The sequence below is a fragment of the Globicephala melas genome, chromosome 1 (assembly GCF_963455315.2).
Source record: "Globicephala melas chromosome 1, mGloMel1.2, whole genome shotgun sequence".
NCBI lineage: Eukaryota > Metazoa > Chordata > Mammalia > Artiodactyla > Delphinidae > Globicephala > Globicephala melas.
This window is the reverse complement of record NC_083314.1, coordinates 54974779-54992052: the sequence shown is the minus strand read 5'-3', so window position 1 is coordinate 54992052 and position 17274 is coordinate 54974779. Positions and strand designations below refer to the sequence as shown.

The window sequence follows — 17274 nt, the reverse complement described above, 5'->3', positions numbered from 1 at the left end:
TCATCATGAATATTGACTGGTCTTATGAAGACACTACTTCCTCTCCTCTCTCTTCTGTTCCCCCCTGCCCTTTGTTCTCATTGTTGCTACTCCCCGCTAAGAGATTTCTTTCTAGGTGAAGGCAGAATATGGCTTATATTTTTGACCTTTGTGTCAGGCTTTGATTCTGAGACATTTGGCAGCACATGTGTACAATGCCCAGGCAGCAGCTTGCTAACAATATGATTTAGTTGTCATTTATTTCTTTGCTTCCATATTACCCTGCTTATGCTGAGATTTGCCCCCCATATTCAAGGAAAGAAGGCTGGCAATGATCCAACCTTTTTGTGTTTCTGTTTCTAGCTCGTGATTTTAGTAGCATGTTTGAAACTAGAATGAACTTTTATGTTTTCTCCTTTCATCTCTGCCTCTTTGGATTTTTGGCAAACATCAAGGCAAATAAATCAGACCCACCACTGCAAACCCATCTGCTTTCAGGGACATGTAACTTGACTAGTTTGTGATGTTTTACCATAGATCTAGCTCCAACATAGAACTAAAGGAGGATCCCTGTGGAGTAAGAATAGCAGACACGTTTTAAGGTCAAGTTTTTTTAAAGCTCTGAATCATTTATCTGATGACTGATTGTGGCTGCGCATGGTCTCCATTGGCATTTCTAATGACATTAACAAGTTGACATGGTACTTACAAAGTTGAAATGATTTTATAGTAGATGAAAAGTGAAAATGCAGTTATAGTTTGGATTTGAAAATAGGCATTAATAAGAAAAGATACTGTCATTGTTGTAAAAATGTAGCAAATCAGGGTACAGCCAAAGGAGTTTGTTTATTAGGACATTACTTTTATACTTCATCTGGTGCTAAGGTCACATGTAAAAACACTCATCCTCATTGAAATACCTTTCCAGTTGTTGACAGCCTAGAAATTGTTTCCTAAGAAATAATAAGGTATGGTCATCCAAACCTGTCTTCCTAATACTTCTTGACACTTCAATGCTGTATTCATTTCTTTCTCACGGCAAGTAAGTGATGATTCTCTTCAAATAGGAATTAAGAGGATTACAAAGATGTCAGGGTATATACATTATACTGGAAGAACAGCTCATGTAATACTCTTGATAACAGGCTATAAATTGTCTCCACTTAAAATGATCAAAAGTTAATCGAGATACTTACCATACCTCTTAGAGTTGGTTTTAAACTGATCTTCAGCAAGCTGAATTATATCCTCTGTTGGGCCATGGATTTTATCACACTAGGGATTGATGTATTTTTTAAGATAAGTTTTGACTTATGACTTAACAGTTTGGAAATTAAAGAAAATCCTTGAAAGATAAACTAAATAGAAGTTTCATTTCTACGTGATGGTAGTGTCAGGGGTGTGTGTCTGGGTGGGTGGTAAAACTCAACTTTAAAGACTTTCTTCTAAACCTCTCACTACTACTGCCTGCTTCTGGTCAGCTTTTATATGTGGCCCAACCTGATGCCTCCTTAGGCAGGATAGAAGGTGATCTCAAGGACTTTGCCCATAGTTACTTTCTTGATGGTGATGGTCCAGAAGGGAGCCATGCAATAGTGACAGTGGCATTTGTTCTGTCCCTAACCATGACTTCAACCCTTCTCTGATCCTCAGAAGCTGAATTCTAAAGTAATGAATGAAAATGGTAGCTGTTCTGACAAATTTAGCTTTTACCATACCCTGTCCTTCCCAGTGTTTTTTTCTGGGTATATTTGTGTACATCTTCCTTTCTTGCATGAATATATGCAAGGCTGGGGCCAGAGTGTATATCAGTTGATGAAAACATCAATTTATCCAAATAATTGTTCACTTTTGCTTTTTTTCATGGATTAATAGAAACAAGGATAATTTCAGACACATAAGATACATGATATAAAATTCAGAAGAGGGTGTGTATGCATTAATGTATCATCATGCTGAAAGCTCAGAGGGTATTGGTTTCATAATCATAATGTTCATGATATCCAAAGAAAAACAGTGGTTTATTTCATTATTTAAAGTGTACAAATACAGATGGATGTCTAAAATATACATTCACCAAAATTTTTAAACAATTAAATGTGCTTCTTAATTAAAATATCTAGGAATAAACCTACCTAAGGAGACAAAAGACCTCTATGCAGAAAATCATAAGACACTGATGAAAGAAATTAAAGATGATACAAATAGATGGAGAGATATACCATGTTCTTGGATTGGAAGAATCAACATTGTGAAAACGACTCTACTACCCAAAGCAATCTACAGATTCAATGCAATCCCTAGCAAGCTACCGCTGGCATTTTTCATAGAACTAGAACAAAAAATTTCACAATTTGTATGGAAACACAAAAGACCCCGAATAGCCAAAGCAATCTTGAGAAGGAAAAACGGAGCTGGAGGAATCAGGCTCCCTGACTTCAGACTATACTACAAAGCTACAGTAATCAAGATAGTATGGTACTGGCACAAAAACAGAAATATAGATCAATGGAACAGGATAGAAAGCCCAGAGATAAACCCACGCACATATGGTCACCTTATCTTTGATAAAGGAGGCAGGAATGTCCAGTGGAGAAAGGACAGCCTCTTCAATAAGTGGTGCTGGGAAAACTGGACAGGTACATGTAAAAGTATGAGATTAGATCACTCCCTAACACCATACACGAAAATAAGCTCAAAATGGATTAAAGACCTAAATGTAAGGCCAGAAACTATCAAACTCTTAGAGGAAAACATAGGCAGAACACTCTATGACATAAATCACAGCAAGATCCTTTTTGACCCACCTACTAGAGAAATGGAAATAAAAACAAAAATAAACAAATGGGACCTAATGAAACTTCAAAGCTTTTGCACAGCAAAGGAAACCATAAACAAGATGAAAAGACAGCCCTCAGAATGGGAGAAAATATTTGCAAATGAAGCAACTGACAAAGGATTAATTTCCAAAATTTACAAGCAGCTCATGCAACTCAGTAACAGCAACAACAAAAAAACCCAATCCAAAAATGGGCAGAAGACCTAAATAGATATTTCTCCAAAGAAGATATACAGACTGCCAACAAACACATGAAAGAATGCTCAACATCATTAATCATTAGAGAAATGCAAATCAAAACTACAATGAGATATCATCTCACACTGGTCAGAATGGCCATCATCAAAAAATCTAGAAACGAGGTTCCTTAAAAAACTACAAATAGAACTACCATACGACCCAGCAATCCCTCTGCTGGGCATATACCCTGAGAAAACCATAATTCAAAAAGAGTCATGTACCAAAATGTTCATTGCAGCTCTATTTACAATTGCCGGGAGATGGAAACAACCTAAGTGTCTATCATCGTATGAATGGATAAAGAAGATGTGGCACAATGCAATATTACTCAGCCATAAAAAGAAACGAAATTGAGCTATTTTTAATGAGGTGAATGGACCTAGAGTCTGTCATACAGAGTGAAGTAAGTCAGAAAGAGAAAGACAAATACCATATGCTAACACATATATATAGAATTTAAGAAAAAAAAATGTCATGACGAACCTAGGGGTAAGACAGGAATAAAGACACAGACCTATATGGGAACATATGTATATGTATAACTGATTCACTTTGTTATAAAGCAGAAACTAACACCATTGTAAAGCAATTATACTCCAATAAAGATGTAAAAAAAATAAAAGGTGAATAATAATTTTTATTTATTTATTTAATGAGTATTCAATTTATACTAGGCAGTGTGCTAAGCACTTTACACACGTTATCTTATTCTAAACAACATGAATTTGGTATTACCATCCCATTTTACAGATGAGGAAACTGAGTTTAATGAGATTAAATAACTTGTCTGAGATCCTATAGGTGTTAAGTGGAGTAGCCGGAAATCGAACCAATGAGTTTGTCTGGCTCCAGAGCCACTAAACCACCATATTGGACTGAGGATCAGAATGGGAGACGCATCTAATGGGAAGTAAATTGTGGATGAAGTTGTGAGTCTCTAGATATTGGTGAATTAGCTGTCCATGAAAGAGTGAATTCTTCCCTCTTCTCATTCCGAGGATAATTGTCAGGACTTAAGGAGACTGCTTGTGGGGACCTTCCAAGAAAATGATCTCGTATCAGTTTTGGTTGTGCTATCAAATATTTTTAGCTATATTTTATAAAAGGTTTTCCCATGAAACTTTTTAACTCCAGATATTTGGATGGCGAATTATTTGGCTTCTTTTTTGTCCTTTTCTGTTCATTTTATTTCTTGTAAAAGTTGACAGCTATCATTGGAGTAAGTCTTTAAAAAAGAAAAAAGGAATGAATATTGAAGAGAAAAATGATTTTGTCTTCCTTTTACAACGTTAGGTTTAGTGACTCCCTGACTCAAATACTTTAATGATTGAGTGAGTAAATTTGGGGGATTAGATGTGGATTCCTGAATATATACTGTTCCTATTCTCAGCAGTATGGGTAATTGGGAGATGGTTAACTTTAGCTTTTGCTTTGAAAACACGGTTATTTTCTCTAATCTAGTGTGCCATTTCATTCATATTAGTCTATTTGTAAGACTCTAGTGTACCTCTTAACTTTCACTAATATGAAAGGGATCAGTGAATAATGTAGCAAAATAGCTTATTTAGTTAATAAAGTGAAGTTCCAGAAATTATTCCCTTAGCCAACTGAGAGCAATATGTAAGAAGAAAACTCTAGAAACACACATATGTAGAAAGCATTTAAAAGTAATCATAGGAAAGGAAAGTTTACTAAGTACAGAAAAGTTTATGATTTTTATTTTCATTTGATTTTGCCCCTTTATTTTTTAAAACAAACAAGATTCAATTATTCATAGAAAAAAATTAATCAGTATTATACAAAGTTACTTCCTAGAAACTTTTGCTCAATTTCCCTTTTTCTGAATCAGGCTGTTGGTACCATTTAAACACAGCATGATGCCAGTAGAGTAGGCAGTTTCTAGGGAATATAGTCCAATGATTTCTCTCCCTCAACATCTCAAAAAGTGCAAAAAGAGATATCCTGTGAACCATTCAACATGTTTGCCCCTAAAATAGTTCAGCTTGGGAGGAGTAAAATTTTCATTGGTAATTTTCCAAATAGTTTGTAAGTGGAGACTTACTGTGTGGAAAGAGCACCCTTCTGTTGGAGAAAACCTGGGCAGTGAAAATTCATCTGCCTGGTACCAGATTCCCCTACTTAGATTCCATAACAGACCAGATAAACCGTACATTTCATAATATATCTCTTTATACATTACCTTTCTATTTACCGTATTCTAACCCCCGTATCTCACCCCAGTTTTCTTTATCATTAGAAATTACATTTACTGTGATAAATATAAACTTTCTATGTATCCTTTTACTTAAGTTATGGTAATTTTTTGAAAGTTCCATTTTTATTTGGTTTTAGCATTCCATTCCGGTAAGCTATCAGAATTTTTTCTGGACTGATTTGTAATATGTTTGATGTTTGCTAGCAAATTTGGAACTTTTCAGTTTTCATCCTTTCTCTATGTGATATAAGATCTAATTACTACTCAGCATGATATAGCAGCTGAAATGAAAAAGGCAGCAAGAGAAGGCACTGGCTTAACTTAGAGCTAATCAACTACATCCTTCTTATGTACTTCTCAGCTAGAGAGAGAAAGAGAAATAGCATTATTAAAGTAACTCATGTATTAAAACTCATTTTTTTTCTTTGCTTGATTTTAACTGAAAGAGGGGATTTGTTCAAGTCTTTATGGGAGCGAGACATTAAATAATACTTTTAATTTGCATTAATAGTCATTGATGCTTCTTTAGTTGTGCAGAAGTAGTAGTAGTAGAAGTAGTCCCATCCCATTTTCTTGACATTTAAACAGATAAAAAAAACAGATTAAAAAAACAGATAAAAACATTGACAGAAGTAAAATAAAATCAAGTGAATGATTAATCATTTTTTATAAGGCTTAGAACTTTTGGATCTTGAATCTGTCTGGAAAAACAAAAAACAAAAAAACTCTAGATTTATCTTTAAAGCATATGTCATTTTAATATGTTGGTTTGAGGGCTTTTTATTTTCTGAAGTGAGTGAGTTGGGTAATTACCCATTGGGAGGAAAGATTGATAATATTTTTTAAATGACTATGGTCTGAGTTTTCACATATCAGATTGTCAAAAATTAAAAAGTCAAATAATATTTGGTTTGGGGCAGGTGCGGAGAAACACATACTCTACCACTGTTTGGATTATGTGTTGGTACAATGGAAATGCATATTTATTGACCTAGCAATTCCACCTCTAGGAATATATCTTGAACATGTATGTATAAAAATGTTCCTAGTGATATTATTTGTGATATAAATAGAAAAAATGCAAAAAAAATCATTAATAAGAAAATATTAAATAAATTATGGTGTGTCCATATCCAGGTGTGCCTCATTCTTTTTAATAGTTGCTATTAAAGAAAATAAAATACATTTGCATGTACTGATCAAGAATATTCTGTAAGTTATCCCATTAAGTGAAAAGAGCAGATAATTTTCTTCTATTTGTGCTTCAAAAAGCAAAGGATGGAGAAGTGTGTATACAACTTCCCTCCCTCCCCTCCCCCTCACATAAACACACAGTCACAAGTCTAAAGATAGATGGATGAAAGGACACAAAAGAAATTGTTGATAGTATTTATCTCTGATGAATGGGACTATGGGTCTGGGATGGAAGGCAGTTTTTTTTTTGTTCTTTTTTTTTATGGAGAGGGCAGCATACTATTTTTGTGCTGTTTGAAATTTTTTGACATTAATTTTCATAATTAAGAAATTTAAAATTAATGACCCAAGTCTACTTTTTTTTTTTTAGGACTCAGCCCAGGAGAGTGTTATTACTCGAGATATTCATCGTACATTTCCTGCACATGATTACTTTAAAGATACTGGAGGAGATGGCCAGGAATCTCTGTACAAGATCTGCAAGGTAGGACCCTCCACCTTATTTTTTTCTAATTTATTATATAGGGCTATATTTTAGGAATCCATATTAAAGATTTTTAGATTTGCACTGTGCCATGTTCTCTACTTTATACTTACACTACCAGATCCTCAGTATTGAGTCCTGAGGGTGACTTTTGGGCTGCATGTTCTGTGCCTTCTTGTGGTGGAAGAGGTGTAGTATGACCTCAGTTTGGCTTTGATGCTAACAGGAAAGGAACAGAATGTCCTCTCAGGCTACTGCAGTAAAGGCTCAGAGGAGTCCTGATGACTCTGTTCATCTGACAAGGTAATGTGGCAGTTGTCTCAATTTTTTGACAGTAGGCAAGAGTAAGAAACAGTGTGGCACCTGTTTTTGAATACTGGCAAGTTCTCTGATATTGTTGATGTATTCTGAGTTATGTCACATCATACATCTTTGTGCAGTTTTTATATCCCATTTTGAAATCTTTCTTCTCCCTCATTATTAGTAGATCTGGAAGAAAACTGTTTCCTGACTTTCAGTAGGCGTTGCTTGGATAAAAAAGGCTCTGTGTTTAATAGTGGAGAATAGCTATCAGATTATTAATTTCTCAAAGTTATATTAGAAATGAAGAATGACTTTTCAAATCATTATATATCGTTAACTTATATTGTCCATGCTAATCGAGGCCAAAGACTCAAAATTGCAAAATTTCCATCAAATAAAGTTTTGCCCTTTATCCTCAAAGTTAAGATGCCCTGCAAAGTGTGATGGGTATACTCAACATTTGTCCTTACCTGCCATTCCACTAGAGATTGCTGATGAATAGTGAACGACACCAAAAATCTTGTAATAATATGAAGAAAAAACAAACACCATGGCTAATTTTCAAGTTAGGTAGTAAGTTTCTGAATAATCAAATTTAACCTTTTACTAAGTAGCAAAGATTAGCCAGTAGGTAGTCAGAAATATGCTCACATATCAGTATCATTTAATATTTACTGTTTTATTTTAAATGGCACTTATAAAGTACTACCTGCATATGCTAACCAAGTAGGATTGATGTTTAATTCTGCAAATGGCACACTTTGCCTAAAATCCTTCTTTGTGCATGTTTGTGTTTTAGCCCTCTGCCTACTCCTGTCTTTCTTTTCTTTTTTTTTTTTTGAAAGCTTTGCTTATCTGCTGGTGCCTGACTTACGTCCTCCCCTATGTGACAGAGGATGTCACAAGCCTGCATCTAACATTAATTCATTACTTTATTTTTGCTGTGTTGAGTCTTCGTTTCTGTGCGAGGGCTTTCTCTAGTTGTGGCAAGGGGGGCCACTCTTCATCGCGGTGCGTGGGCCTCTCACTATCGCGGCCTCTCTTGTTGCGGAGCACAGGCTCCAGACGCGCAGGCTCAGTAGTTGTGGCTCACGGGTCTAGTTGCTCCACGGCATGTGGGATCCTCCCAGACCAGGGCTCGAACCCATGTCCCCTGCATTAGCAGGCAGATTCTCAACCACTGCGCCACCAGGGAAGCCCTCCTGTCTTTCTCTTCTTTATTTTTTCTTTTCTCTTGATGTAGCCATTTTGGAGGATTATAAACGTACACACTGATCAGAAATCTGTTTTTATATGGATATATCATTTAGAGCTAGAAATGCATAACTAACTTAAAGTCTGAGAGTGTACTAATTTCTAGAAGGTGATATGTCATCTAGTTTTTAAAATGCCAAAAACCATCAAACACCACAAAAAATGTATAATATATTTATTATATGCTTGTGAAAGGAAAACCTAATTATTAAAAAAAAATTTCTACCAGTTTTTTTTAAAATAAATTTATTTATTTTTGGCTGCGTTGGGTCTTTGTTGGGCTTTCTCTAGTTGCGGTGAGGGAGGGCTACTCTTCATTGCAGTGCGTGTGCTTCTCACTGCGTGGCTTCTCTTGTTGTGGAACACAGGCTCTAGGCGCATGGGCTTCAGTAGTTGCAGCACACGGGCTCAGTAGTTGTGGCTTGCGGGCCCTAGAGCACAGGCCCAGTAGTTGTGGCACACGGGCTTAGATGCTTCGCGGCATGTGGGATCTTCCCGGAGCAGGGCTCGAACCCAAGTCCCCTGCACTAGCAGGTGGATTCTTTTTTTTTTTTTTTTTTTGCGGTACGCGGGCCTCTCACTGTTGTGGCCTCTCCCGCTGCGGAGCACAGGCTCCAGACGCGCAGGCTCAGCGGCCATGGCTCACGGGCCCAGCCGCTTCGCGGCACGTGGGATCTTCACGGACCGGGGCACGAACCCGTGTCCCCTGCATCGGCAGACGGACTCCCAACCACTGCGCCATAGCAGGTGGATTCTTAACCACTGCACCACCAGGGAAGCCCTCCACCAGTTTTAAAATTCTACAAGCTAATTAGTCTCTGGCTTGTGTAAGGAAGATATCAAAATTTATATAGTTTCTAAGTTATTTAGAAAGGTCTGGCTTATAGTATATGGAACAACATTTTTCTCCTAGCATTTAGTATATTTTCAGCCATTCAGTAACTTTTCTCTCAATTTTTCTCTAATTGATACTAGATACTTTTTTTCACATAGCTAAAACAGAAGGCTCTATGTGCTTGCAGCTTCTGCCTTACAGTTTTGCTCCATTGTAGTAAAAACAGTATTTGCTTCATTATGTAATATTTAGAGGGGAAATATCTGAAACACTACTAAACACAAAGATAAAAGTTAAATAGTTGGTACATTTAAGTAACTGATACCCCTTGCTTTCATATTGCAGATAATTCAACCTTGAATTCACTAGAAAGTATTTGTTATACATTCACACAGCTTGTGTAACCATTTAAAATTATCAATGTGTATTTTGTAACATGATCAAACAGTTTTAAATCTCTTTATGAGTAAAGAATATCATAAAAATATAGGTCTAAGACATATTATAATTACTGAGTAGCTTAAATTGCACTAAATTTTATGGAAAACAAAAGAATCCCGTTAAAAACATTACAAAATTCAAGGTAGTAAATAAAAGTTGATAAGGCTTTTAATATTGTGCTAAAATATATACTACCTAAACATAAGTTTATAATAGTCTTTGATAATGGAGGAGAGCAGAGATGAATATATCAGAAAATGTTGGAGAAAACAAAATTTGCTGGATTCCTACCATGTGGACCTCTTGGTTTTTAATCGACACAATTCCTTCTCCTCTGGACCTACTATGATTTAGTAGTCCAGTCCTCATGCAGGGAAACCTCAGATGGTGGTGATAATCACAAAGAGGAGAGCCTACTTATGAGTAATTTAGAATTGAATATTCTTCTCAAGTTTGTACATCCACTTTTCTTTGCTTTTTGTATTCAATTTGAGCCATATGGCCTTTATCCTACCATGTATGACTTCTAAGGTCACTGAGTGTGGTCTACCTGTTCTATCATTTTTATTTCTAGAATAATATCTAACATCATACCTCACATTCTTGGCAATAAAACTGAGTTTCCATTCTGGATACCTTGCACAAAACTGAAGAAACATTAATAAAACCTTGACCTTAAATCAGCCACTTTGTTATATAATGTATAAATACGGAAAGTTTTGCTTCTTCTTTACCAATTCTTATTCTTCTTTTTTCCTTAATTATTTTCTTGTCTTACTGCACTGACCAGAACCTCCATTATAGTGTTAAAATGAAGTATTGATAGTAGACATCCTTGTCTCACTCCTGATTGTAAATGAAATGCATTTAATGATTTACCACTAAGAATGGCGGTATTCACATCAGCAACACACTTATAGAGTTCTTTTTAATACAGTACCTTCCATGTGTTATAGTAATTTTAAATTTACAGAGTATTTCCGTATATATTACCTCATTTATTTCTGACAACTCCTCATCAATGGAGCCTATTCTAGAAATATAATATGCTGTGCTGTTAAATTGAGACAGAAATTTATTGAGAGAATTTCAGTTAGAATAAGTCCAGAGATCAACTCTGGTTTCAAGGATATAAGAGTCTGACTTTGGAGCTGAAAAGTTTTCTGTGACTCTGGTGAAATGAGGAATGATCTGAACTGTCAGGTTAGAGGGAGGACTGTTAAAACTCGCTGTCATGTTTTAATGGCCCTGTCAATTTTAGGTTTTGCCTCTTAATATCTTTTTCAGAGTAGGAGGAAGTCGAAGTGGTTCAAAGATTCTTCTGTTGTCATAAATTTATGCGTGGAAGTAGAACTGAAAGTATAATAGGATTCATAGGATTCTGGAAATGAGATAGTTTTGACATCCCTCCCTCCTTCTCTCCTTTCCTCCCTCCATTCCTCCCTCCCTCCCTCCCTCCTTTCTTTCCTGTTAGTTATGTCAATAACATATTTTAAAATAATGTCCTTTAAAGGACGAAAAATACACTACTCCTCCCCAAGTATCCTTAGGACTTTTCTAATTTACATATGATGTAAAATCTGGTTTTAGTTGGGAGACAGGTTGGTGTAGTTTAAAGGACTAAACATGAAGAGGTCTGGTTCTGGTCTTGATTCCTCCTCTAAGCAGATCTAAGACTTTGGGAAAATCACTTTTTAAAGTTCCTCCTCAGTAATCGTGTGGGGTGTGATAAGATTATTCTAATTACAATTTGCTATGATTTTAAGTGTTGTTTAAAATTTTTTTTCCAAAATATAACATATTGAATGTAGAATTTAACAGTTAATTCCTGTGTTAGGTCTTAGCTCTGTTTATCAATACCAGGACTATAAAGGAATGTGATTTTACTTTGAAAACTTTACCTGGCTTTCTGTTATTATGTTTGGGAGTGTGTTTCATGCACACATGAAATGTAGTGCATTTAGTGATTTACTTCTAGATATACATCTCTTTATAAGACCTAAGACGAGTCAGTCATAGTAATTAGCTAAAACACTGTTCACAACAGAATAGACTCTTGTGCCATTTAATTTGAAGCATATTGCTTTTTCACATTTTCTGATTACAGCAACTGCTTTATATCAAAGAGGCTACGGCTGTGAACTGAATGGGAGGGTTGAATATATTACAGAGAAATCAATACCTTTGTTCATCTGGGTTAATAATTTGATGGTATAATGGTTTGTAGAAGGACAAAAATAAACTTAACCCCTGTTGCAGCAAATATTTTTCTCAAAACAAGATTGGATTTAATATAAGAACTAAAGCATTTCAGGAGTTATTTTGATAGCAAAGTAATGAGTGATCTGATGCTTGATTTCGAAGAATGTAAATGATCACCAACTCTTGTGAAATTAGATATAATCATACATTATTTATATTGTTTTCTAGATTTATGGGGGTATTTGTGATTATAGGGCTGAATTGTTTTTCATGGAGTCGACAGTACTCTCCATAGTTTTCTATCTATTTGACTACTCGTAATGCAACTCCCTTCCTTGGGGTTCCTGAATGATCCCTAGTTTTAATGACAGATTTTCTGAACACATTGTAGCCCGCTATTCTTTACTCTACATAGCCCAATTTTACCAACAGCTTGAGCAACCTGTGGGACTCCTCCTACTAATGCCCTTGGAATCTGATTGGCCCCAGAATGAGGGCTCTTTGGTGTGGAATGACAGGCATTCCTGGATCAAGATGCACCAAAAGGATTTAGTTTAGAGTGGTACCTAGGGGGAATCAGGTAGCCTTTGGAGAATCAAGCAGGTCTTTTCTGTTTTCTGTGTACCTCCTCTCTCACCCTTGGGTTGCCGGTGTGCTTCTTTGAATTACAGTAACCTTCTAAGGCAGATCCAAACGGGAGGCTACTGAGGAGTCCTTTGAGCCCCTGGGGCCCCTCTGCTTTGCCAGCACATCCTAATGAACAGTGAATTAAGTGGTTTCAGAAGACCTTGAGGAATAGCAGAGTATTCTCAAATAAATTAATTTCCTTAAGGAAAAATTAATTCTTTCAGCCCATACAGGAAGGCTTGGAGTACCTTCCTAATATTCAGATGATAATTGACATCATCACGACAGTAACAGTGGGAACTTGTGAAGCGCTGTGGTTTAGAAAGCACTTCTGTACATGTTGTTATTTGATCCCCATAGGTCCTCCCTAAGACAGGAAGAATTTCCTGCATTTTATAGATGAACTCCAGAGAAACTAAATTATCGGCCTAAAATTATATAGCCACTAAATGGCAGAGACTAATTTGAACCCAGATCTGTTAGCTTAAAATTCTGTAATATTTCTACAATACTATTGTGATTGTACATGTGTGATGAAGAAGAAAAGTTATGATTTATTAAATACTTCCTGAATACCAGAAACTATGCTGAGCACTTTTACACATATCGTGTTATGTATTTTGACAGTTATCCTGGTAATAAAAACTATATTTCTGTTCTTGTACTTAGGATAAATTCTCAGGAAGGTTAAAAGCATTTACTCTTATCACATGGATAAGAAATTTTGAAACTAGTATTCCATTCTAGGCAGGTCTGTCGAACTGCAGTGTCCATGTTCTTTGTACTATGGTGGCTTTTCTTATTGTTAGAGGGACAATATTTAAACTGCAAGTGAATCTTAGCATCATTATCGCAAGTGAAATCCAGTGAGGTAGAAAATATTTTTCTGTCAGGCTAAAAATTAAATGTGAAGAAGAAAATGATCTTATATGTTTATGCATATCAATGTCATAATAATGAGAAAATCAGGGACACCAATGGGGTCTTCACCAAAGAACTTGGAGTTACTCAGGCTCCTAGTCAAGGTAAATGTTTTGATTATTTTCTTCCTGGTACAGCCAGTACAAGATTAGTCAGAAGATAGTACAAGAACATGCTTTGGGGGGCCCACAAAAGAAAAATAAATTCATCTTTAATAATTTCATCTAGAATTTTATAATCTGAAGTTCTAGAAAGAAGTTATGTTAATTTCAGCATGCAACTTTTGATTCCTTTTTCAAAAAATCTTTAGATTATTTGAACTACATATGGGGAATGGGCACCATAATCTCTTCAGTGCTTAGGGCCTTTAAAGGTTTTAATGAGACCCTAGGGACTTCTAATAGTAATAAATAGAAATTGGATATCAAACTTAAAAATGTGGCTTTTTCTTGTAGCTGGTTATAAGAAGGCAGAGTCTTCATTTTTTCCCCCAGTTTTATTCAGAAATAATTGACATACATCAGTGTATAAATTTAAGGTGTACTTAAAATTTTTTTTCAACATGGCTTGACTTACGTATATTGTAAAATGATTACCGCAGAAAGTTTAGTGAACATCCATCTTCTCATGTAGATAAAATAAAGAGAAAAGAATATTTTTTTCTCCTTGTCATGAGAGCTCTTGGGATCTACTCTCTTAAACAGCTTTCCTACATGTCACACAGCAGTGTTAACTGTAGTCATCATGTTGTACATCCTTACTACTTATTTACCTTATAACTGGAAGCTTGTACCTTTTAACACCTTCCTCCACTTTCCCCTCCCTCCACCCCCACCTTTGGTAGTCTGGTAATCACAAATCTGATCTCTTTTTCTTTGAGTTTGGTGTTGTGGTTTTGTTTTATTTTGTTTGATTCCACATACGAGTGAGATCATACAGTATTTGACTTTCTCTGTCTTACTTATTTCATTTAGCATAATACCTTCAAGGTTCATCCATGTTAGGCCTCCATCTTTATAGAGAATAGTTTCCTTAAAAATCACTTTAGGTCTCATTGTTACCATTAAAAATTTTTAGTAAGTCTAACATTTAATACACACATAGTAGAGTGCACAAATATTGCGGCTATAATTCAGTGAATTCTTACCCAGTGAACACTGCTGTGTAAGCTCTAGGACAAAGATAAAGAATTTTGCCAACACTCTGGAAGCCTCCCTTATTTTCTCTGCTAGTAATTACTTCCCCCAAAGGTAAACAGCATTCTGACATCTATTACCATATATTAGTATTGCCTCGTTTTGAACTTTATTTTTTCCTTGTAGTTTTATTGAGGTGTAATTGACATACCACACTCTATATGTTTAAGGTGTACAGCCTAATATTTGGCCTACATACATCATGAAATGATTACCACAATAAGTTTAGTAAACATCTGTCATCTCATACAGATACAACATTAAAGAGATAGAAAAAGGTTTTTTTTTTCTTGTGATGAGCACTCTCAGGATTTACTCTCTTAACAGCTTTCATGTATAACATACTGCCTTTATCTAGTTCCCTCTCCTCACCCCCTGCCTCTTGGTAACTACCAATCTGATCCTAATTTGTTTGTTTGTTTTTAAAGTATAATTGACCTGCAACACTATGTTAGTTCCTGTTACACAGCATAGTGATTTGGTACTACTGTATATTTCAAAGTGATCATCATGATAAGTCTAGTTACCATCTGTCACCAGATGAAGATATTACATAATTATTGACTATATTTCCCATATTGTACATGTCATACGTGTGACCTCTTTTGGATCTTTAAAAAATTGACTTTCACAAAATGTATCTTGTTGTGTATAGTTTCTTTTGTTCCCATTGTCTATGAGGTTTAACCATGTTATTGTACATGGCAGGAATTCATTGTTTTCATTGCTGCATAATATTACATGGCAAGACTATATCACAATATATTACCCATTCTACTCTTGGTGGGCATTTGGGGTTGTTTTCAGTTATGAATAATGCTGGTATGTGTACACTTCTATTAATAATGTTTTTGTGCACACATGTATGCATGTCTGTTAGATATCTACTAGGAATGGAATTTCTGGGTCAAAGGATATGGGCATGTTCACCTTTGGTAGATATTGCCAAATAAGTTTTCAAAGTTTAACCATTTACATTTCAAATAGCAGTGTATAAGAATTCCAGGGCTTCCCTGGTGGCGCAGTGGTTGGGAGTCCGCCTGCCGATGCGGGGGACATGCGTTCGTGCCCCAGTCCGGGAAGATCCCATGTGCCGCAGAGCGGCTGGGCCCGTGAGCCATGGCCGCTGGGCCTGCGTGTCCGGAGCCTGTGCTCCGCAACGGTAGAGGCCACAACAGTGAGAGGCCCGCGTACCGCAAAAAAAAAAAAAAAAGAATTCCAGTTGCTCTGGATTTTCACCAAAACCTGATAAACTTTTAAATTTTAAGCATTTTGGTGGATGTGTAGTGGTTATCTCATTGTGGTTCACATGCATTTCCCTTATGACTGTCGAGGATCAGCATCTATTCACATGCTTGTTGTCCATTAGGATATCCTCTGTCATGAAAAACCTGTTTCTCTTTTGCTTATTTTAACAACTGGGTTTCCTCTTATTGCTTTGTAGGAGATTTTTTTGTATATCCTAGGTATGAATCCTTTTTTAGATATATGTATTGCAAATGTTTTCTCTATGGCTTGCTTTTTTACTCTATTAATGGTATCTTTTGATAAACAGAAGCTATTAATTTTAGAGGCCAGATTTATTAATCTTTCCTTTTGTGGTTAGTGTTACTGTGTCCTGCTTAAGAAATATTTGCCTAGCCCAAAGTCAAAATATTCTCTGATGTAATCTAGAAATGTTATTCTTTTGCTTTTTACATTGAGGGTTATGATCCATCTACAATTGATTTTTGTATAAAGCAGAAGTCAAGGTTTAGTTTCTTTCCATATGTATTTCTAATTGGTCCAGCATTGTTTTTAAACAATCATTCTTTCTCCATTGTATTGCTGTAGCATCTCTGTTATAAATCAGGTCCATGTATACATGGGTCTGTAGCTGGACCATTCTTTTTTTTCCCATAATTCTGGCTTTCTTTTTAATTTCTTTTTTGTTGTTGTTGAATATATTTGACATATTATGTAAATTTAAGGTTTTACAACATGTTAATTTGTTACATTTATATATTTTAATGTGATTGCTGTTGTATTGGTATTTAGCACCTCTATTACATTACATAATTATCCTATCTTTTTAGTGGATTGGATAATTAAGTTGTAGTCTCAGCATCTTTGATGATTATAGTACAGTATTGTCTGTTTTCATTATACTGTACATTAGATCTACATGTCTTATTTACAACTCATTGCAAGTTTGTACCCTTAAGGAGCATCAATCTTATCTCCCCCCTACACACTGCATCCTCTGGTAATCACCACTTTACTCTCTGTTTTTTTAGGAGTTTGACTTTTTTAGATTCTACAGATAAGTGATATAAAATAGCAGTTGTCCTTCTCTGTCTGACTTATCTTGCTTAGCATAATGTGCTCAGGGTTTATCCATGTTGTCCCAAATGGCAGGATATCCTCCTTCCTCATGGCTGAAAACATTCCATTACTGTATATATACCACATCACTTTTATCCATTCATTCATTGATGGACATTTAACCTGTTTCCATATCTTGGCTATTGTGACTAATGCTGCAATAAACATGGGAGTGCATAT

The 17274-nt window shown here is 35.7% G+C and overlaps 1 protein-coding gene across 3 annotated transcripts in view; it reads left to right on the top strand.

The window, feature by feature from the left end:
* The window catches only part of RABGAP1L (RAB GTPase activating protein 1 like), a 686895-nt gene that overhangs the window by 391579 nt on the left and 278042 nt on the right, over positions 1–17274 (top strand). For all 3 annotated transcript variants that reach the window (XM_030875419.3, XM_060296102.2, XM_060296106.2), the window contains exon 14: positions 6838–6951. In XM_030875419.3, the coding sequence (XP_030731279.1) occupies positions 6838–6951 (114 nt within the window). The remainder of the gene's footprint in view (positions 1–6837; positions 6952–17274) is intronic.